We start from the raw sequence: 22,869 nt of genomic DNA on the forward strand, positions 1-22,869 counted from the left end.
AAGAGGTTGGAAATATGGCCAAAATGGGAACATTTCTAGATAAACACGGGGACACGACAAAACAAGATGTTCTTTTTTTTTTCGAGTGGAGAGTGTTTAGGGAGCTCTCAAGGTGACGATACTTGAGATCCCCTTGGAGAAGTGATTTGGAGACAAAATGGGAAATGAGCTGTTGAAAGTTTGACAATTTGGGATGGGAAAATCTGTTTGAATTTGTTTGTGATTGTTTGACAAAGTTCAAAGCTAAAAACGATTGGGATCTGTCCATGGTCCACACAATAATTTTATTTGTATGGAAAATAGTCCACAAGGTCCAAGTGTGTGTGGCTTACCTTCCCTCCTACATTTTCCAACACTTGTCGTTCGCGTTCGAAAACTAATAAATCTAACAAAGTTTTTCCCGTTTTCCATTCTCTTTCAGCTCCCGAAGAAATGTTCATCAGTTGAACGCCGTCAGATAAAGGCAGTTGCAGCAAAAAAATAAAACTCCCAGAAAATCACACGATGTAAGTTTTTCAGCTCTCAAAGCTTATTAAGATTCATCCGAAACTGTTTTACATTTTATGATGTTTGCCAGATTGAACTTTTTCCCCACTCTGTTCTGCTTGGTGGCCGTCCCTTGGCCAGCAGCTCCGCAGGTATAGACTATTGACTCCAAGTTCTGGGTACGGTTGAGTTTGCGAGGAAGGAACAGCTTAGAGCAAACTTTGATTTCTCATTTTCAAAGCCAAAGTGATGTTCGAACAAAAGTAGTTTTTCTCCGAATAGACCGGGCATCAGCTGGCAGGGAATCCTTGGCCGGAACGGTGTTCAGCCTTTGTCCTCCCGGGGACGTTCCAAGGAATCTTCAGCAGCAGCATTTTCTCATTTGCTTACTTGGAGAGGACAATCCTTTTCTTGGCAACTCTCGGGGTTTCAAAATTTGGGCCAAGAAAAAAAGCAAGAAGAGCGGAAAATCAATTTCTTTATTCTTTGATGGCTGACTGGCGAAGGGAAAACTCTCCAACAAAAAGACTTTATTATTAAAGAGTAATAGGATCCTTGCCTTGGAAGTCGTTGTCGTCTGGCTGTTGACGGGGCGATACTTTGCTTGGCTTGGCAGAAATTTAACCAAGGGTGCACCGTATACCCCGTTTTTGGAGTCGAGAGAGTATTTTTGTCAACAAAAGTCTGCTTGGAAGGGTTGGGTAGAAAGGCTGATCCAAGGATTATCAAGGAATTGGTTTTGGCGAGTTGCGGTGTTCTGGATTGTGAGTTTAAAGTTGAAAGCTTTTTTTATTTAATTTCTAGAAGAATTTATCTACACCCAAATTCCGAGTCGAGAGAATCGTTCCCTCAAAATTTATTGAGGGCTCAGCGCCAAAATCGAGAGAATAATGCTAACAACCCACACCACCATAACAAAGGGTTCATTCGTTAATTGAAACAATTAATCTCCAACAAGTGTCATACATCGCCATCTGACCACTCCTTGGTCACCAAGCTGTGGTGGCCCAGGCAGTTAAGTCATTGGGTAAGTATGTCAAAGGTCTCTGGTTCGATTCCCGTAGTCGACACATTTGTTTTTTTGTTTTGACGGATGAACTTTTTTTTTGCAAATGAACCTCGAGAGAATATTTCTCTCGCCCATCTCGAGCTGTGTTCTCTGTGTCCGTAAATGGTACCACTATTCTCTCGTCTCGAGGCCATTATTCTCTCGAATTAGCGCTGCCCGGTTTTGGGTGTAGAAATCCATTTGTTTGGCCGATTCAAATCAATTCGATTTACATTGAACTTCTTAGTGATGTAATTCAATTCTGTTGCCCTATAACATTGATTTTTTTTATATTTTGAAAACTATTACAAGACTCACTGAGGAGAACCTACATTTCTCGGGTTAGTTTTTGAAAGGTCCAAAGCGCCAGTTGTAAACAAACCCGTTTTTCGATCGGTTCTCGATCAATTTACGAATTATCAAATTCAAAATTTCTTTGAGTTGTTCATCTACACGTCCTTTAAGGGGTTACATACATGTAAATCGGCAAAAATGTCAGAGGTTGGTATGAGCACACACTTAATTTTATTTAAAATCTGTTTTCAAGGCATTAAAATATACATTTTCAACTTTTAACAAAATAAATTTGAAGACATTTGGTTGTATCTTTGCCGAGATATAGCTATTTGAAGTAAGCAGTTTCAAAAAACGGGTGCCACGATATCTTAACACTGCTTCGACCAAATCGGCTGAAAATTTTGGTGAAGACTCGTTAAACCGGTCCTGTGTGCATGACGAAGGCCGATTTTCAAAAAAAAAATATTTAAAAAAAGATAAAAATATGTTTGTGTTTTTCATATAAAAAATCGTCAGTTTTTGATTTTTGTATTTTTAAAAAAGCTAAAGTAAAAAATCGGGCTTCGTCATGCACACAGGATATGTCTTGAGAGTTTTCATCCCAAATTTCAGATAATTCGGTCCATCCCATCTCGAGACATCGTGGCACCCGTTAATCAACTCTGTGTTTCGAGAAAAACGCTCACAAAGTTTGACAGTTCGCTTTGCGCATGGCAAAATTTTAAACTTAAATCATCTGTCACTCACATAAATCATGGAATATATTCATGTAACATGAGGATTGGAGTGATTGGAAATCATCTTTTTTGTGGAATTATCAATTTTGCGTAATATGAAATTTTGAGATTTTCTACATGTATGTAAACCCTTAAATGCTCTTTACTGAAATGCAATTCTGAGCAAATTTTTGCGCGTGTGTGGGGATGTTGATGAAAAATATGCACTTGATTTTCTCGGCTTTGGCCGAACGAATAATGTCCGGATGTGGTCTAATAGGTCCAGTTTCGCGTCCTATAACTTGGTATTGAAAATTGTAAAGTGTCATCTAGTTGTTTAGAAGTTATGAGAAAAATACTAATACGACTACATAAAAAGATGATTTTCAACATAACCCCAAATGGTCAAATCTGATCGCCACAAAAGAGCCGTTAAATTGCTTGACAAAAAGTCTTCGAAATAGTAGTTTATGCAACAAGTTGCAAAAAGAGGATTTTTTCAGCACGAGTCGTACATTTATCCAACGAGGTTCACCGAGTTGGATAAATACGAAGAGTGCTGAAAAAATCAAGTTTTGCAACGAGTTCCATACAACATTTTTTGCAATTCCGAAAAACACCCATTGAGTGAAATTTTAAGTCAAATTTTCACGTATTTTGTCAATAAATCGTTTAAATCAAAAAAATGTTGAAAAGTGTTACTTTTCGAAACAAGTGCTGAAAAGTTCAACTTTTCAGCACCCATTTCAGTGCTGAAAAGTAGAACTGTTCAGCATTTATTTTGAAAAGTGTTGCTATTCGATTCTGTTATTTTTGGTACAGAAAAGTAGGCTATTTCGTCGTTCAAGAATGACAGGAAAAGTAAGTAGTTTCACGACGGAATTGCAAAAAATATGTTTTTTTTTTTATTTCAGAAGAAAATAGTTCAGAAATTTTCCCAATATTTCGTCCAAGAATCATTTAAAATTGGACCTCTGTTTGCTAAGATAACGCGGATAAATAAAAAAAACCTCAGCAGCTAATGTTCCAGTTTTCAATGTTAAAAAAATCAAACATTTACAGTCCTTTTGCCTTCCTCACTGAGGTAAGGCTATAATCCTGCTCTAAAAATAAACTTTTTATTAAAAGCTCAAAGACCCACCTTCATGTATACATATCGACTCAGAATCGAAAACTGATCAAATGTCTGTGTGTGTGTATGTGTGTGTGTATGTGTGTGTATGTGTGTGTGTGTATGTATTTGTCAAAATTCTCACTGAGTTTTCTTAGCACTGGCTGAACCGATTTTGACCAAATCAGTTTCAATCGACTTGGTTTAGGGTCCCATACATCGCTATTGAATTGTTTAAAGTTTCGATAAGTAGTTCAAAAGTTATGTATAAAAATGTGTTTTCACATATATCCGGATCTCATTTATATGCATGTAAACGATGTCCAGATCCATCATCCGTCCCATCGTTGGTTAGGTAATCGAAAAACCTTTCCAACGAGTTCACAACATTGAAGATCTGGCAACCCTGTCTCGAGTTATGTACTTATTTTTCTGGATCTAAAAAAATAGCTGAAATATGTGTCCAAACCATTTATATTACCCATTGTTGGTAAAAGTGAGGAAGGCATCAACCACATAGGTGGATTAAGTTAGTTTTTTTATTAGGTCCTACAAACAAATGTAAACATTGTGACATAAGGTGTGAAATGGATACACTCGATGTTTGAATTTGTTTATGGACCAAATAAAAAAAAAATGAGATTTGCAAAATATTCTGATCTTTTTGAAAAAATATTTCAACAGGGCGTAAAATTCAATTGTTGGATTTGCCTCTGCTAACATTTCCGTGTTCTGTTCCAAATCTTCTCGCTATAAATCCAACCCACAACCCATCGTCAAGATGAAAGAATTATCCAGTTTCCAGAATCCCGGTCCGAAGACTTCGACAGCAGCCAACCCTCATGAAGAATCTGCTTCGGCATCTCTATCCATTTAGAAATTGAAATTCCATTTTTTCCCCGTCGTCCCCCTAACCCTTTTTGCATACCCTGCTACCCAGTATCCAGTCAGTACCTTTGCCACCAACCAACCTCTTGCTAGATCACGGCTAAGAGAGTAGAAAATCAAATATTAGCTCACATGTGCTCAAGAGTGTGTTTCAAAATAGACCATCTTCTGGCCAGCAACTTGTGAGTGCGGGTGGGGAATGTGGTAAGCGGATATAGATTTCCCCCCTGAACAGATTCCAGGAGCAGGAGCAAGCAGGAAAAGCAGCTTAAGCTTCGAAAGCTCTTCATACAAAACCGACGGAGCTGGCGCGGTTTACGAGATTAGGACAACGAAGGGACGACGATGACACACGTTGGAATGCCAACACAGTTCTCCTCGCCGGGTTCAACGTCAGCATGTTTGTTTGACGCGGTTTTATCTTGTTTGAACGGAAAATGTTTTTATCGATTCGGGGAAGCTTTTAAAGAATGACGTGAAAAAAGTATGCTTGCAAGCTTGCGGTCTCAGACTGGCAGACAAATTGGATCGATGGCGGGGAGTAGGTAATTTTGTGAACAGAGCTTTTGAAATTAGTGCCCCAAAATAAAAAATACTAAATGAGGCTCCTCAACAGATTTTTTAATAATTCTGAATTGAATTTTGAATAAATCTTCCATTACCAAGGTGTGTTCTATCTTTCAAGAATAATATGATACAATAAATAGGTAGTGGAGTAAAATTTCCCTGTTGTTTAAACTTACAATTTCAATTTATTTTTAAGGAAATACAAAAAAAATAAACGGATTTTACCTAGTTTTAAGAAAATTTCAAAAGTTTATAATTCCGTAATGGTAATGGACACAGATAATGAAATGAAAAAGCTTGCTAGGAACCCAAAACAAACGTCAGAAATTCTGGAAAAGGCAATATGAGGGACTTTTTTTGCAATTTCTTTACGTGATACGTAGGTCTGTCTTTTTTTTAATTTTTTATATTGGAGTCGTCAAACTTGAAACAACACCTTTAATTCAATTCAATGATAAAAAAGTCTGACTCAGTTTTTAATGCAAAGTTTCAAAGCTAGTTTGAAAAGAATGATTTTTTTTCCATTTCAGCAAAAAAATGGAATCCAATCGCAATTATTAAAAAATTAAATAAAATGTTAAAAAACTAAATTTAGAAACAAAAAAAATACTTCCTTACTAACAAAACAATCTAAAATATTGCGAGATTTTCGGCTGTCAACGTCTGACAAAGTCTACGCTAATTCGAGAGAATGAGAAAATCATCCGGAAATCTACTTCACTCCTGCCCTTTTCGTGTTACCTCACTGGACTGACTATTATGTCAGACTCCCTGAAATGATAGCGTGACTTCTAATTAAGGGGGTGCGTTTTTTTTTTTTCGTGACTTTTCGACTTTCAAAACATTGAAAATACTGTCTGAACTCATAACTTTTTGACTGTCAAAATAAAAAAAGAAAGTTAAACAGTAAAGAAGAATGTTTATTTAAAAACTGTCTTTTGAAAGTAAATAAATTTTTATATCAGCTATACTTTCTGAGCTATCGCAGATAGCAGAAACAACTTTAATTAAAAAAACGTCAACTGATGCCAAACTTGTTTTCATCTAAAAACAAGTTTAGTCCAAACAAATAAACACACTTTTCCTCTGGATGTTATCTCCAAAGCAAGATCATTTTGAAAAATGACAAATTTATTCAAACCAATAGTTGTTCTTCCCTCGTCCCATAAGCATCGTCAGCTTGGCCAACACGTGTTCAGTGGGAATGTTTTGGACCGAAAAATGATTCCTGATCATCCAAATCACTTTAAGGCGGCTGGGGATGACATCACCCACCCAGCAACAGTGATATATGAAGTGAGAGTGGACTCATTTCAAAGGACACTCGAAACTTCCTCCCGAGTGTCGTGTGGAGCGGGAGTGATTTCCATCCCACTTTCCCCCACGTGGATGACACACGTGTGGGCGATGTTGTATTGTACAAGTGAGCATATGAATAGAAGATATTTTGCCGCTGGGAGGACGTCAAAATTTATTACAATAATAAAAAGCCATGGTGTCACGGGGAGGTGGGGCCGCCTCCGGTGTGCAGAGTGCGAAATTTATGTGGAAGAGCGGGATTTTCCATCCCCACACCCCACAGATTCTGGGAAAAGCACGAGGAAGTCACGGCGTGATTTGCGGGATTGATGGTGAAGCTTGAAAGCCAGAGCTTTGATATGGAAATTTGGCTTTTGGGAATTGGCAAAAGACGCAAGATTGAAAAGTGTTGTTTTTTTTTTTCTCAAATAGGATTTAATATAATCTGGTGCAATTTTGGTAATTTAGAAGATAATCATACCAATGCATTTATTTTTTTACCTTGGCAAAACTTATTGTTGTATCTTCTGTTTCAAAAGTAGAAAGTTCGGAGGACAAATCCTAGACGGTTCCCTTGAAATTTGGAATTAGGAATTAAACATTGAACATGACGCACCCATGGACTGCCGTCGGCCTCCAGAAGGTGAAATCGGTCACTGTAACCGCCTAATGATTGGGACTGAGAACTGTGTCATTATATTTCGCTGCTGGTCAGGTGAGGAAACACAAACACATCTTGTTAAAACTTATTTTAGCATTAATATTGGAAATTGAACTAAAACTTTTAGGAAATTACTTTTATGAAACTTTCTGATAAGTGCCAACAGTGTAGCAACATCAAATTTAATAAGGGTCTCCGCAATCTAATCAAAACAGGAAAATCCAATTACTTTACCAAACTACAGCAATCCTTTTGACAAATCTTCAACCCATTCCGAAATTGGAACGTCCCACCAACGAGCCTGCACCAAAAACCAATCGCCATTTCCCGATAACCAAACACCCCTCAAATGTGTACGAAAATGCATTTACATTAATTTGTCCACGCACCCGCACATGTGCGGCGGTCATCATCAGGTCAACTCGAATCACTCCGCCGAAATCGCGGAAATGTCATCACATCAAGAGTCGCTAGAAGGGGAGGGTTGGGTTCGGTCCGATCTCGTTCATCAAATCAACGAAGCTGCGCCATCGAAACATCCGGTGACGCGCCTCGAGAGCTCTCTCCATACTCCCGATTTGCTGGCTTTTTGCTAGTTGAATTTGAATTCCGATGTCGATGGCGTTCCAGAGATATTGAAGGGTGTGCGGTGGTCCTCACGCGAACCTGTGCCCAAATTGCATCGGAATGCTTTTAGTGCGAATGTTTTTACGTGGGAAAAATTGCGTGATTCAATTCACTTGGTTGGCGGAACATGTGAAATGAAAGATGGTAAAAAGCTGTTCAAAAATAATTCAACGAAAATCAATTACCTGTTCTTGTTTGAATTATTTCAAATGTTTGATTTTTTTTTTGTAATTGTATCCTTCCTATTGTGATGGTTCGCTGTCAATGCAAAAAATCTTTCTAAATAAAAAAAAAATAACAACAAAGGTTTGTTCGAAGAATAACTCAAAATGTTATTAGTCGGTTATCACAATAACAATCCAATAACATAAAATTCATAACTACGAATAACAAATCTTGTTATAAATAACATAAAATGTAATTGGCCTAGTATTTTTAAATATCAAAAAATGTTATTCCCAAGTTATTTCCGTCTGCTCGGGTATACCGCAAGATGGTCGAAATTTATTTGGCACTGAAGCCGTTTTGCTTTCCTCACTTTACTGAGGAAAGGCTTTAAAATCACGCGGAAAATGAAGTTTTTAATTTGACCTTCATTTATACTTATCGACTCAGAATCAAATTCTGAACAAAATGTCTGTGCGTGTGTGGGGATGTTGATCCAAAATATGCACTTGATTTTCTCTGCTTTGGCTGAATGAATTTTGTCCAGATGTGGTCCATTTGGTTCAATTTCAGGTCCTACAGCTTGGTAATGAATGTTGTACAGTTTCATTTAGTCGTTTAAAAGTTATGATAAAAAGCTATTTAGACGACTACAAAAAAGGGTGATTTTCAACATAACCTCAAATGGCCGGGTCTGATCGCCACGAAAAAGCCGTGTAGAGGGATGCCATTTTCTTCAAAGACGGTGTCTGTATGTTCTAGACAAAAAGTCTGTAGGTAGTTTGATTTTTTTTTATTCATAACTTATTTTTATTAGGACCTCTTAGGTGCTGTGATCACGTTAGGCCCATCCATAAACCATGTGGACACTTTCAGGAGAGAGGGGAAGGGGGGGCTGATCTTTCAAATGCATTGGAAAGATGAACTCTTAATTTTAGAAAATTTTAGGGATCCGTAATTTGTTTTGTGTGACTTTGACAATGATCTAAAAAATTTAATTTCTTCTGGGGTTAACTTTCTATATTATGTAAATAAATAAGTATGCAGTAATTTTTGTATTGTCCCAGACTATGCCTCTACGCATTTTTGAACAAAATAAATGATAATGGATTCATTCAATAGTTAAAAATGTGAAAACCAAGCAAAAAGAATAAAAATATGGCTGTAAAAATATGAAAAAAAAACTAAATAGTTGATAATAGGAGGTTGTAATTTTCGCCAAATACTATCAGAAACAACTATAAAAGATAAATGAAAATTAAACATAAAACCATAAAACAAGAGAAGTAAAGTTTTTCGTAGAACAAAACACGGAAAAAAATAAAAAAAGGTTCTGTGGATTTTCGCGTAAAAGGCGAAACTTTTGGGTGGTGCCAAAATTGAAGGGGTGGTACGTTTTGAATGAAAATCAGGATTCTTGCTTGGTTGGAGGTATCAAAAGCCCCACCAAATTAGTACCTGATCAGAAAATGTTGATTCAATTCTACACTTTTTTGTGTACGATTGAGATTGAATGGTTTGATCCAACATTAGAGCATGCAATGTAATCAATCAATTTTGAAATCCTGTCCCCCTTAAGATCCAGGTCAGTTAACAATTTTAAAAACTTAAAAAAATAAAACTTAAAAGTCGAACGATTTCATTTCAATAAAAGAATTTAATTTGAATAAAAAAATATCGGGACATTTATACACAAAAAGAAATCAGCTTTTCTATCACAGTGCGACCCATCCGTGTCTACATTTGGGCCGAACCCCCCTCTTAATTTTCATAGTGCTCTTCAACACAACTGGTCGTTCAGATCAAAGTTGAGCGCAAAAAAAAAAAATTTCAATATATTTGCGTGTGATACTGTTCGGGCGCCGTCCGCAAATTGTTTGTACGTATGTATGTATATTAAAAAGCTGTGCACACATGCCTCAACACACACAAGCCCACGTACAGAGAGCTCTGTGGGGAACCGCAGAAATTGAAAATGCATTATCGAGATTTTTCCGAACATTCAATCGGAGCGTCACAGCGCGATACGACGACTGCCATAGAGAGGGGAGGATGGGTTTTTTTTTTTGCCAAGCTTTCAGTCACATTTTGTTTGCTCCATTTTGGATGTGAACTTTGTTGATTAGATTTCGTATTTTTCCGGTTTTGTCGTGAAAGTTGATTAGAGGCCTTTCAGGGAACGAAATGGGTTTGATGGAGTTTTGCATTCGGAAAAAGGGGTTTCCATTTTGTGGTGGTTAATTTGTTAATTCAATTACGGATATACGGAGCAAGCTGAGCAAAACGCAAAACAAGTTTGTGCCACACATAAGGCTACGTGTTAAGTTTTCGCAAAAAAACTGGATTTCCTCCTGACATCTAGAACAAAGTACTGGATGTTATATCCTTTTCTGAAAGAGCTCGCGATTTTGAACCAAACTGCATCAATAACTCAAAATCGATGAAAATGCATATGGGACATTTATGCGATCAGGGGCAGTACAGTCGTATATGTGATTTCTGTTCCAGGAAGAGTTAAGCAGCTCTTATGATTGTAATTAGCCAGTTGTCACTACATATTCCATATTCGTCACACGCCGGAGATTTTTACCCGCCCGAAAACCCAGCAAGACCGAGTTTTAGTTCGGGCAAACCCACCACGTGTTGGCCACAATACGCGTTCGTTAAAGCTCATAACGAAGCTGTATTTACTCGGAAGGTTGTGCCACTACTACTCGGTAGCTCCCTCAGGACCAGACCAAGCAACTGAAGCGAATCCCTAACTCGGTGACCAACGCGGAATCAAAAAAGGGGTGTAAACAAGCGGAAAAATGCTGGCCCCTCAGGAATACCAGGCCAGGACCGTGATTTTTGCCTTCAAGGACAGATTCGGTTTGAGGAGTGGGGAGCAAACAGGAAAGTTGGTCATGATTGGATGGGTTTTCGTTGATTGCGATCAAGTCGACGACGTCGACGTTGAGAACGTGACGTCGGTTCCCCTTGGTCAACTGGAATCGTAGCGATGCTCAAGAACAGACATTTGCTACATTGGGTATTACTGTTGAAGCTAACTTGCCTCATAATTTTTACTTTTGTTGACATCACCTTTACTCACATGTCAAATTTTTATGCGAACAATTTATTTCATATCATGAAGTCCGCAATTGGAATGAAATATACACATTAGCATACTAAAATTGTTGCAGCATGCTTTCGATACATTGATACTGACGTCCGCATTCGAAAAAAAATCAAAATTCATTGCATCCTTCGAAGCACTTCAACGAGCTTATTCCCCGCTAGTCACGAACTATCAAGTACTTTTCCGGGCTAAAATCCACATCAATTGGAATCACTGGTAGAACCACGTCCACAGCACTCACAACTCTCACACCGAACAATTGGAGCACGAACTGCGCTGAACCTCGTCGAAGTTGGAGTGCGTCTCGAGAAAATTTTCCAACCAACAAAGGACGTTTTCCGGACTCCTTTTACGGATTTCCTGGAAGTGGTGCGATTTCGGAACAGCTGTGCCCATTTTCCGCAACAATCCATCCACGTCAAACATTATGACGACGACGACGACGACGTCGAGAGTGCATTTTTCGAACAGGGGACTTTATGCACAATGCAGATGTGTAGTAATAGAACTGTGACGGAACGATGACGTGTTCTTTTGGAGTGCTTCCAACATGGGAACGTTGAATTGATGATATTGGAAGGCGAAATATTTTCGAGCATTTTCCGATGCTGTTTTCGTGACCTACAGTCGAAATGAAGGCAAGAGGAAATTTTGATTGGGTTTGGATTAAGCTGAGGTAAATAAGAGCATTACTTTGAAAGTGGGAGTATTTCGGAATGAATTTTCGGTAAAAATAAATTAATCATTCTGTTTCAAAATAATTCCACATATTGGTAAAGCACGTATTTATTTAGTACTTTGCTTCAATTTTCATAACACTGCCTGAATATCACTTTTTCGATAAATTACTTTGCTAGCATTTCCATGTAAACATACTACAGTTCAAACTCGATTATCCAATTGGTCAGAGTTTTGTCATTTTGGAACATTCATTTTAATAGTTTTTGTTTTGCAGTTTTGTCATAACTTTATAGAACATTACAAAATTCAATTTAATTTGAAAATTTAGTTTGCTAGACACAACGCTTTCTAACTGTTTCATTACACAGAGTTGATTTGTCTTTTGTAACGCAGCTTTTAATATTATAATGATTCTTGCATACAACATCACATCTAACGTCAGAATAAAATGCACTCTGGTAGATCTTATTTCATATCCCGGTTTAAAAAAATTAAAGTGAAACCCATAACTAGTTTAATGCAAATTACATTGGACGAACGGGATGAATGGATTAAATTTGTTTTTTTTTTCTAGTAAAGTGGAAATCCGTTTAGTAAATAAGTGCAATTTAAGTGCAAAATAACACAGATGATACCGGAGGTAGCAATTGAATAGGTGCAAACCATACGCTACCAGATTAAAAAAATAAATAAATGTTGACCTCACTATCGTCATTATCAGTACCATCAGCTTGCTTGGTTGCATGAGCGTCGCGACGCCAGCCTCAATCTTTTCTGCAGGCGCAGAAAGTGCTGCCAGAAGAGAGTGAAGAAAAAGTGGAAGTTTCCAGCGGTGGTTTTATAAATTCTGTAACATTCTTCATATTTGACAAATCTTTTCGCACTCTTCGGTGAGGTTTTTGAAAAAAATCAATTCTTAAATCGTAAAGGGGGCTCAAAACTGGCAAAAACCAAAACGCATCGATTTTACGGGTTCAATCCCATTTAGTATGCAAAGTCAAAGCGCCAGGTCCTGTCGCAACCAATCAAGTTCATATTTGGGATTCGGGCTCAGTACAACTAGGGGATCATGCCCTGAAATGCCCGCAAAGTTTACCCGTTTAGTTACATCCTAATGGAGAGTTCTGTTAAAACTCAATTGCAAAAAACAAAATATTTGACCTAGAAAGGGTTTGTTTTTGTCTTGTCATTCTATAATAACGAAATGGCCTACTTGACATCACGAAAAATAACAGTGTGGAAAAGTTTGTTATAGCACTTATTTGAGTTCTGAAATGTACAACTTTTCAGCACTTGATATGAAAAGTAATACCTTCCAACGCTGTTTTCGACTCCACTAAATTGTTCCCACTTTATCTTCATTTGTACAAAATTCAAAGTTTATTCCAAAATAAAGTAAAACAAATGTTTGTGACCAATTTATAAATTTGCGAGCCACTTTGCTTAACCATATCTAACAGAACAAGACAAGCATTTCTACAACAAAATCTAAAATTTCTAAAAAAAATTCTAGAAAAGCAAATAACAAAAAATTAACGTACAGTTTACAAAATTTGAATAACAATGAAGTTTAAAAGTTTTTTCCTTATTTTTTTTTAAATTAGGTGTATTGCTATTAGAAAATTAAGAGCGAGTCTTTCACCAATGTGAAACAGGTCGTATCGAAATGCTCCGATTTAAATGAAACTTTCAGCGTTTGTTTGTCTATACATGAGATGAACTCAAAACGGGCGTTGAAGTTTCAGGTCCAAAAAAACATAAAAAATCTTAAAATTGCTCGCATTTCCGTAAAACTTCATCAATTCCAACTCTCTTAGATGCATTCGAAAGGGTTTTGGAAGCACTTTAAAATGTTCTATATACATCCAGGATTGGTTTGACTTTTTCTCATAGCTTTTGCAAATTACTGTTAAAAATTGATTTTTTTTTTAAACCTTAATAACTATTTGCCACAGCCTCCAACACTCATGCTCCCATAGGTCAAAAGATAGGGAATTTCATGGGCTATAAAACCTATGGAATTAACTTTTTGGCCAATCGCAGATTTTCTCATACTTTTACGATTTGTCTACAACAAACATTTTACATCGTTAACTTTTGACCTGTAGGCCAACCAGACGGCACCTTTTGTTCTCAAATTCGACATATTTGAAATCCTCGAGAAATTTCACATTAAATTGAGGTGTAGGATTTTTTATTGACAATAAACGCTCTGATTTAAATGTTTTCCTACGTAAATATTTTTTTTGTTTGGCGATATTAAGATTAATTCCTGATTATTTCTGATTATTTATTATTGAATTGCACATCTGAACACTAACCAGGTCCCAGCACCGAAAAGGACCTAATAAAAATAATTTTATGAAAAAAAAACATCTGAACACTCGTCAGCTAAAACAACTGAAATTTTGGAAGTTTTTTACTAATTCACAGCTAATTTTGCGGAGTTTCGTTAATTTCTTTAACCAATCGCTAATTGTAATGCTTGCATAGGCGATTGCAAATATTTTTAAATGTTTATGTCGCTGGTACTGTGCGGGTCTGAGATCAGCTGTGTCAGCGTAAACCAAGACTAGACGCTGCCGGTAAGTGGGCATTGCGCTGAAAACACTCGCAGAGGAATTTAATTCCATCGGGCGCAATCCGTGGGGGAATTACTATAGGATTAATTTGAAGCAATTTCGCGAAACGGTTCAATTGATAATTAATTCCAGCAAGCATGCTTGAAGTCGAAAGCCTCCAAAATTCCACACAATCATGACGCCATTTCCGGGGAGCATAACCGCAAAACACTAATTGAAAGTTTTTCCACGTAAAAAAAAGCAAGAGCAACAGCCGGGTTCGGTGTGCGAGAGGGGTGTTAAAAATGAATTACCGCACTTAATTTCACGTTACACACTCGAACCACCACCCAACAAGTCAACGGTGCTCTTTTACCTCCGGTGTGCCGATGCTGGGAATGCTAATTCTTGTCGATAATTTTTACATGCCCAACAGGCGCACCGAGAGCGAGTAATCCCGTCCATTTTTTTGCGCCGGAGAACATTATGTTTTCGAGAGGGCGACGAGGGCAAGGAAACCACAGCTTGGAAACAAAGAAAATTGTACCCACACACACATGGTCGACGGCGGGAAAGTTTGGGAGGAAAGTTTTCAGTTGACAGTTTATTTGACTGAGTTAACAGAATTGAAATACTTACATGTTGACTGAACTTCGGATGCACTAGTCACCTTCACTAACTTGCCTGTTTGATACCTGAGCTTTCACTTGGAACTGTATTGAACATATAACACATTTTGTTACTTAGTTTAACCTGAGTATCGCATACAATCAGGCTTTTATTCTAACGATTTCCCTTAACAAATCAACACTATTGCATCACTTCAGGCAATTTTTGTCCCCTCAAAGAAATTTCGCCCACTCAAGTGACACCCAGTGGTATAGTTTCGTTTCACCAGGTACCGTTGTAAAAAATTCGCCATTATTTAGATTTAATGTTAATGTAAACAATTTGAAATTACCTTGTGCACGTAAGTGTGGTTGTGGTTGGGTGTGTGCTCAGTAATGTTTGCCAAGCATGAAGCTTCACACCGCAACCGAGGAGTCACCAAAATCACCACACAGAGACCACCCCCATAACGTGTGCACGTGCCATCACCGTGGCAAACACGTGACCGGAAGAGCTGTCGGAGAATCGGGCGAAATGTGTGGATATAAGTTTGTTATTATTTTTTCTTCTGGGTGTTTCTACAGTAGAGATGGAGGACGTTTTTATTGTCAACAGGCAAGCAAAAGTTTTACGGTGAGTAAATCACGGTGAAATTTTAATGACACTGCCGTGAAAGTGTAAATCTTCCAAACGACTGGACGATGATGCAGGTGTTAAATTTATGAAGATGTGTGGATTTGCCGGTAGTGGAAATCTTACTCAAACAAGAACAGGGAATCGTGTACGTGTTTGCTGAAGAAAATGAATTCATGCCTTTTAATGTCATGCAAACGATAAGCTGCCCAAGTAGCACTCATAACTTGTCGATTGTTGAATAATAGTTAGACAATTGTTTTTGATAAACATACGAGAAAAAATCTGAACATAACTTAAATAACAGTTTGTATCACTACTTGTATAACTGGCTTATGTAACTGTCGTGTTTTGTGCCACAAAAGTGTTAAAACACAGTCAATTTCACTCTTTTCCAACTTTAAAACACAACATAGGAAAAATTCTCACCTATTTGGGAGGTTTAGAACTCGCTTCTAACTCCATCTTATTTGCTGATTTACACTGTTTAAACAACTTATTTTGGAACACCTTCGATAGAAACTTGCTTGCTCACTTCCGTTTGAGGTATTTATCACTTGATTTCAGTCGAAAACGCTTTTTATGAGCTGTATTTAAACGTCAAAATGCTGATATGCCAAGAGGCTGTTCCCTCATCTGCAATGTTTTCCTCGAAAACAGTTTGTTGAATAAGAATAATATTGCACTGGTTGTTTCACTGCTTATCTAACATTGTCATGTGACGGCATCTTCTGAAAAAGGGGCGTGGCCAATCATTCTATAAATAACCTTAGGTTTTCTCGCTTTGTTACACAAATGTTATCGGAGAATAGGTTATATAACTGATAATCAACAAACATATTCAACATGACATTGCGTGTTGTTAGGTGGTGTAAATTTGTACGAGTTTCAATAATGTTTATTTATCGAACATTGAAATAATTTTAATTGCTGACCGATTATTTATAAACATATCGCTGGTAAAAGCTACAACACATATCAGCTTACGGAGTTCATGATAGAGAAAACAACAAATTAAAATCACACCAATTTTCAATGTTACTCCGTGGTACGGTAATCGAAATGACAGTTGAAACTGTTTGTTATAACAAAGTTACATAATGGAGTTATAAAAACTGACTTGAAACAAACTTATATAATTTAATTTCCAATGACAGCCTTTTCTGGAGTTAAGTTGTATAGCTCACTGCTGTATAACAAAGCTGACAGCAGCCTTCTTATTGACGTTTAGGCCAGCTTGTTTACTATGAAGCCTCGTGGAGAGATGTGGAAGCGCGCCTGGACCTGCCGTGGAGATAACAACAAATCGTCGAAGTCATCGGATCGAATCTTGGGAAAGACGAAGTTCATCAAAAAAGGAAAATCTAAAAGTTCGCCATGAAGAGGGTTTCACAAGAATCACAGTTAGAGAGCGCAAAACGATTTTTTTTTCATACAGTTTCTATTTTTTTCTAAATAAATCGGGCAGAAACAAGCGTAACAAAATAGTCACAGATACTATTCTTATTGGCTTCGTCGTTGATTGAAATTCCAATAAGAACTGTTTGTTTACATGTAACCCAAGTAGCATTTGGCAACATGATAAATTTGACTAAGTCCAGTTTTTGTTTTGTTTTGCTGTAGAAACATAAAAATGACATTTTGGCAACAATACGTTGTAATGTTGCAAACGTTTCGAATTGAAAACAACTTTGCAACAATCCATTTCGTTTTGTAATCGAAACATATTGAAAACTTATTGGTTCCATTGTTGCAACATGTGACTTAGCCCGATTTGTATGCTAAGAATAATATTGAAATCAAAAATCCTTAGATACAGTTCAGCCCAACCATTAGCCCTTTCATCAATTCATCCGTGGCTCAGTGGTAGAGGCAAGGTGTGAAGATCTGAAGGTACCAGTCCAGAATCCCGACAGGGGTACTTTAGTTTTTTTGTTCAAATAGATTTTTTTTTGTTTCGCGCAAATTACACGACAACATAATGGCAACATCATGACAACACAACAAACTACTTTACCGACATATTTAGACAAACAAATTGTTTCTGAAACTTCGTCGTAACAAAGTTGAAACAAACGGGTAAATGTTGCCAACACAAAATTTTCGTGCGCTTTTTAGGGCACCACGAGTGTTCTAACTATGTTGTGATAGCACATTTTGGGTGTTACGAAATAGTTGCATTTAAGGATCCGCAACAAAAAATGTTGCTTGGGAAGTTGGGTAACGGTTAGACAACTGTTTTCAATCTATCTTTCCTTTCCAGTGTGCGCTTTGATTTGACAGCACAGCCGTTAACCACGCCCCTTTTTTCGTTGAATCTCTTGTTAGCTAGCACAGTGTTGTCCAATACATTTGTACAACTTACTCTGATAACTTGCATCTTATTCTGGCAAGTTATACAACAGAAAAAAGTACGCTTTTTCCAATGCACAGGAGTTGTAGAACAAGTTGTGGTAACGAGGCCGATCGGTTATACAACCAGTTAGGAAATACGTTTATTTGACAAAGTGTGTTGCTTGGGTGTAGTAATACTGCCAAAAAAGGTCTCTTGTATTGATTGTAAGAAAGTATACTTCATTTTCGACGACAAAATGTTTTTTTTTTTTCAGAAATGGGTTTGATTTATTTAAGATAACAAATCTGACCAGTAAAGTTTGAATAAATGATAAATGGCTATGCGTGCCAGATCTGATTTTTGCATCCTTTATATTTAAGAGCGAGTCCACGAGAAAAGCATACCCATCTCGCATCGACCTCACCAGTCTGCCTGAAATTTTAAGAGCCAAAATATGAGCACTCTATGTCAACGGGAAGAGGGCCAAATCGGGACACAAAGATAATGGTTCAAAAATCTCAAAATGGCTGTACTGCCCCTGATCGCATAAATGTCCCATATGCATTTTCATCGTTTTCGAGTTATTGATGCAGTTTGGTTCAAAATTGTGTGCTCTTTCAAAAGAGCCTATAACATCCAGTACTCTGTTCTAGAAATGAGGAGGAAATCCAGTTTTTTCGCGAAAACTTAACACGTAGCCTTATGTATGGGACAAACTTCGAATGCGTTTTTCTCAGCTTGCTGTTTTTGCATATGGGACATTTATGCGAACATGGGCAGTGTAACTTAGGCAAAATTCAATTATATTTCAAAACGCATCTTAAAGGGCTTAAAAAATGCAAAAAAAATCAGAGTGAAGCATCCAAATTGGTGTAATCTAAAGCGATTTATTGGCATTTTAGTGAAAAAATAGCACAATTTTCAAACTCAAATAAAAAAGTGTTCTATCCTGATATCAACTCGATATGACCAGCAGCTTTTAAGGGACATTTGGAACTACCATTTGAGACTGATAACGCTTTGCGTAAGGAAGTTTAACACAGAAAATATTCACTTTTTCTTTTCGTGAATTTTTAGGTGGTAAATTTTTACTCTGGGGACCCCTTAGATTCCATTTTCTGGTGATAATTTTATCATATTCGTGTTCTTGATTAAATTTCACAGTAAAACATGCATAAAAATGTTTATTTTCATCCATTTTAAGTCTTCAAAACAATAAAGCAAAAAAAAAGTACTCTTTTTCAGGTGACATCTATGACCTTGGAAACGAAATTGATTTTCAATAAATGTTGTTCGAAGATTTTTTTTTTATTCATTTTTTCAAAGGGTTAAAATGGATGAAAATATTTTTTTATACATATTTCTATTGTGAAAAAGATTAAGAACACGAATATGATAAAATTATCACCATGAAATGGGATCTAATCGAATTTACAACCACAAAATTCACGAAAAGAAACAGTGTTTATTGTCTGTGTTAAACTGCCTTACCCAAAGCGTTATCAGTCTCAAATGGTAGTCCCAAATGACCCCTACAAGCTGCAGGTTGAATCAAGTTGATTGCTGCTGGATGGAACACTTTTGTATTTGGATTTGAAAATTGTGCATTTTTTTCACTAAAATGCCAATAACTCCCTTCAGATTTAACCAAGCCCAAGCCCTTACAGATGCATTTCGAATTTTGAAATTTAAGTGAATTTGGCTAAGTTACAGCCATTTTGAGATTTTTGACGTTTTTGAACCATTCAAAAATTTAAAAATTTCAGGCAGATTGGTTAGGTCCGAACGACGTCCCATACAAAGGGGTATGCCCTGTTCGTGGACTCGCTCTTAAATGTATTAATGTAAAAAAGGCTTCATGGATTATTTTTTTAAGAACAATACGCATAATTTGAAGGTTGAGAAATTGATTTCTCTTGCCAACAACTTCTCCATCATGCACAAAAACTGGGTTAAAATTCAGCTCAAACGGGATAATGAAGCTTCCGAAGCCGTTGATGATGCCTCGTCGCCATCTTTACTGCTAATGATGGCGATGATCTTTGGTCGGCTGCAAGAGGGGGAGAGAAAACCGCAAGCCACAAGAAAAGGCAGTAAAAATTATCTCCAAATGAGCCACTCCTCTCAAATGAGGTCACTGCCTGGGGGGCGCTGCCACTTTGTTGTTGTTGTTTTCTTCCACTTGTAATAATGGGCTCCTTTCAAGAGTGCTAAAAAAGAGCGCAAAGATAGCGCCCCGTTCGTCGTGACAGAGTAACTTCAAAGAGTTGGTGTGGAAAATCAGCTTACCGCCGCAGGGTGGTGGCTTGAAATTCAAAGCAATGAGCTTGTTTTGCTGTTGTTCTGGGTTTTTTGTCATGTTTTTTTTTTCGCCTGGGAACGACATTTACTTGATTGTGGGAATAAAAATTAACGAGATCGCCTAATTGCGGTTTTGAGGGAATCTTCCCTTTTTCAATGTTGTTAAGCATATTGATGACTAAAGGCTTTCAATGAAGTCTTATGAAGACTAAGAGTCACGTCCCTCTATAGTTGTTATGTTCAAAAGTAGCTTTCAAACCTGTAACAAACTAGCTACAATCCATTGAATTGGCCACACAATGCTCAATTTACTTCCACCCACAAAACTGGTTCTATTCTTACTGACCAGCTTCATCGGATTAGAATTCTTGCCCCTGTCCAAAACTGGTCCTACCGGCAGGATGATTCTGGTTTTGGCACCATTTGTTGGCCCACACAAACAACCCGGGACCAAACCCGGAGGAACCGTTCGCTTGGCCACACGTACAATAACGTCATGATTCGAATTCCCGGACGCTTCGAAACCCGGACACTTCATCTTGTTTTATCAATTATTTGGATATAAGTTCGCATTATGAATGTCAAAACTGTGTTATTTGATGAATTCTAACATCAACTTTCATTTAAAGTTTGTTTGAACGCTGTAGTTAATGCCAAAACAATTAAATAAAATAAAATTATAAGTTAACCAAAAATGCGAAACATTTCAACTGAAATATTTCATAGGCGTCCGAAGCACCGGGAAGGCAAAGCAGAAATTCATGTTTTTGATTTCCTTAAATTCTAGCAAATTTTTAATATAAACTATCGATTGTTTTGATGTTAACAGCTTATTTGAGACCTAAAGAATGCCATTCACTAACATTTCAGTCCAAATTTGTGCGATTCATAAGTAAAATCGAGTGTCCGGAATTCGAAGCAAAAGTGTCCGGATTTCGAATCAGCTTTTATCAGTGTCCGGGATTCGAAACACAACAAGTCATTTTAATTTTAAAATTCTGATGAAAAATTGTTAGAAAAGACATATTTTGCATGCATTTTCTTGAAACTGACTGTTTATACTACATCCTGATGATATTTCTACATTTTCAACTGATTACATGATTTTTTGTCAGCTATAACGAAAATGATATGCTACTAAGTGTCCGGATTTCGACTCATGACGTTATTATCCTCCCACAGCAGGGGACAAGGGGTAGGGTGGAAAATTTCACACCATTTCCCAGTTTTGTTGCCGGGAAGGGGGATGGGAGCTTTGAGCAACCCATTGACCGTGCGATACTGGGCACTCAGGATAATGCAGTGAGAGTTTCCAGAGTCCTGAAACGTTCACCGTTCTGTTTCAATGTGGTGGGTCTCAAAATCCAGCAAGAATAGCAAAAAGTTTCAGTGCTAAAAATTTCATTATAGCTCTTATTACAGCAATGTTTTAGCACTTTTATCGAAAAGTATCCGACACTGTTTTGTTTTTTTCAGTTGACCAGGCAGAAGAACGCCAAACTGCAGCGCGGGACAAATTATAAAATACTATTCAAAAGTGATTTTCGGATTCCGGAAAATGAAAAAACTAGATTTCAGTCCTTGTCGTATTTATTTTACTTGGCAGAGCCTCGTTAAATAAATGTACGACTAGTGCTGAAAAATATGCTTTTATGTATTTATCTAGGTGCAAAAAGAACTTATTTTGAGAAACATGAGAACTGAAATTATCGATTTTTGCATACACTGGCAGAATTTTACAAGGTAATTTTAAATTTTTATAAATTGTCTTGATATTTTCAATAACAAAATGTTGCACATCGTCGTGATCGTGCTATCTTGTCACACGTTAATTTTGTGTCAAATTGAGTAAGACCGCCATTTAGTGCAGTTCTCAATGCCTCAATACCTTTTGACCTTAACAGATCCCAAAAATTCGATTTCAATCCTGAATTATTAAACAAAAATCCGGAAAAACTCCGTTGTTAACACTTTTAATATGAGAGAAGTCTCGATTTGACTTTGCTATCTTTACACACTCTGATTTTCAATGAACTTTTTTTTACTTTTAATTTTAGAAATTAAAGAAAACTTATTTTTTTTAGAAATAATTTGTTACAACCTATGAATCCCAATTTAATTAATTCATAACACACTTTGCAGTATAACAAACTCGAAGGTTTAATAAAATTGGTAAAAAATATTTGAAAAAGAATATATCAATACGGAAATTTAAACCAACAATCTAGCAATGCTCTAGATTTTTGCCAGTAAACATAGACTTCAATATTGAATTTTGAAAATTCTAACATTACTTAGACTGAAATTCCAATTGCAAATACATATAGAGAATATTTTTTTAAAAAGCCTGTTTTTAACTTCTGTCGATAGTACTTTACCATAAGTAGTGCGAAAGATCAGTCTATATTTAATTTCAGCTCAATTTTTTTTATTTATATTTTAGATTTACAGAAAATTAACAAAAAATAGTATTAATGTTAAGTAATAAATTTAAATAAATGTCAAAAGAATATTTTTAAATTTTGATGATATTATTTGCGTGTTTTTTCAACCAATGAATCAATTAATTTGATAAGTCGTCGGTGCTAGTTTACACATTCGACAAAAAGAACGTCGACCTGGTTGTGCAGAAATTAAAGATTAAAAACTTTAAGTTCAACACATTCGACCCCGTGCAGAAGACAGCTGTTAAGGTCGTCTTGCAGGGGTACCAAGACCGCCCGATCTCCGACCTCAAGAAGGACCTCTCGGGTGCTGGAATAA

General features: G+C 36.9%; 1 protein-coding gene across 1 annotated transcript in view; it reads left to right on the forward strand.

The window, feature by feature from the left end:
- Positions 1-22,869, forward strand: part of LOC120427279 (uncharacterized) — a 255,636-nt gene that overhangs the window by 188,384 nt on the left and 44,383 nt on the right. The window contains exon 4 of the mRNA XM_039592129.2: positions 422-506. Within this exon, the coding sequence (XP_039448063.1) occupies positions 505-506 (2 nt within the window). The 5' untranslated portion in view covers positions 422-504. The remainder of the gene's footprint in view (positions 1-421; positions 507-22,869) is intronic.

The sequence above is a fragment of the Culex pipiens genome, chromosome 1 (genome assembly GCF_016801865.2).
Source record: "Culex pipiens pallens isolate TS chromosome 1, TS_CPP_V2, whole genome shotgun sequence".
NCBI classification, from domain to species: Eukaryota; Metazoa; Arthropoda; class Insecta; order Diptera; family Culicidae; genus Culex; species Culex pipiens.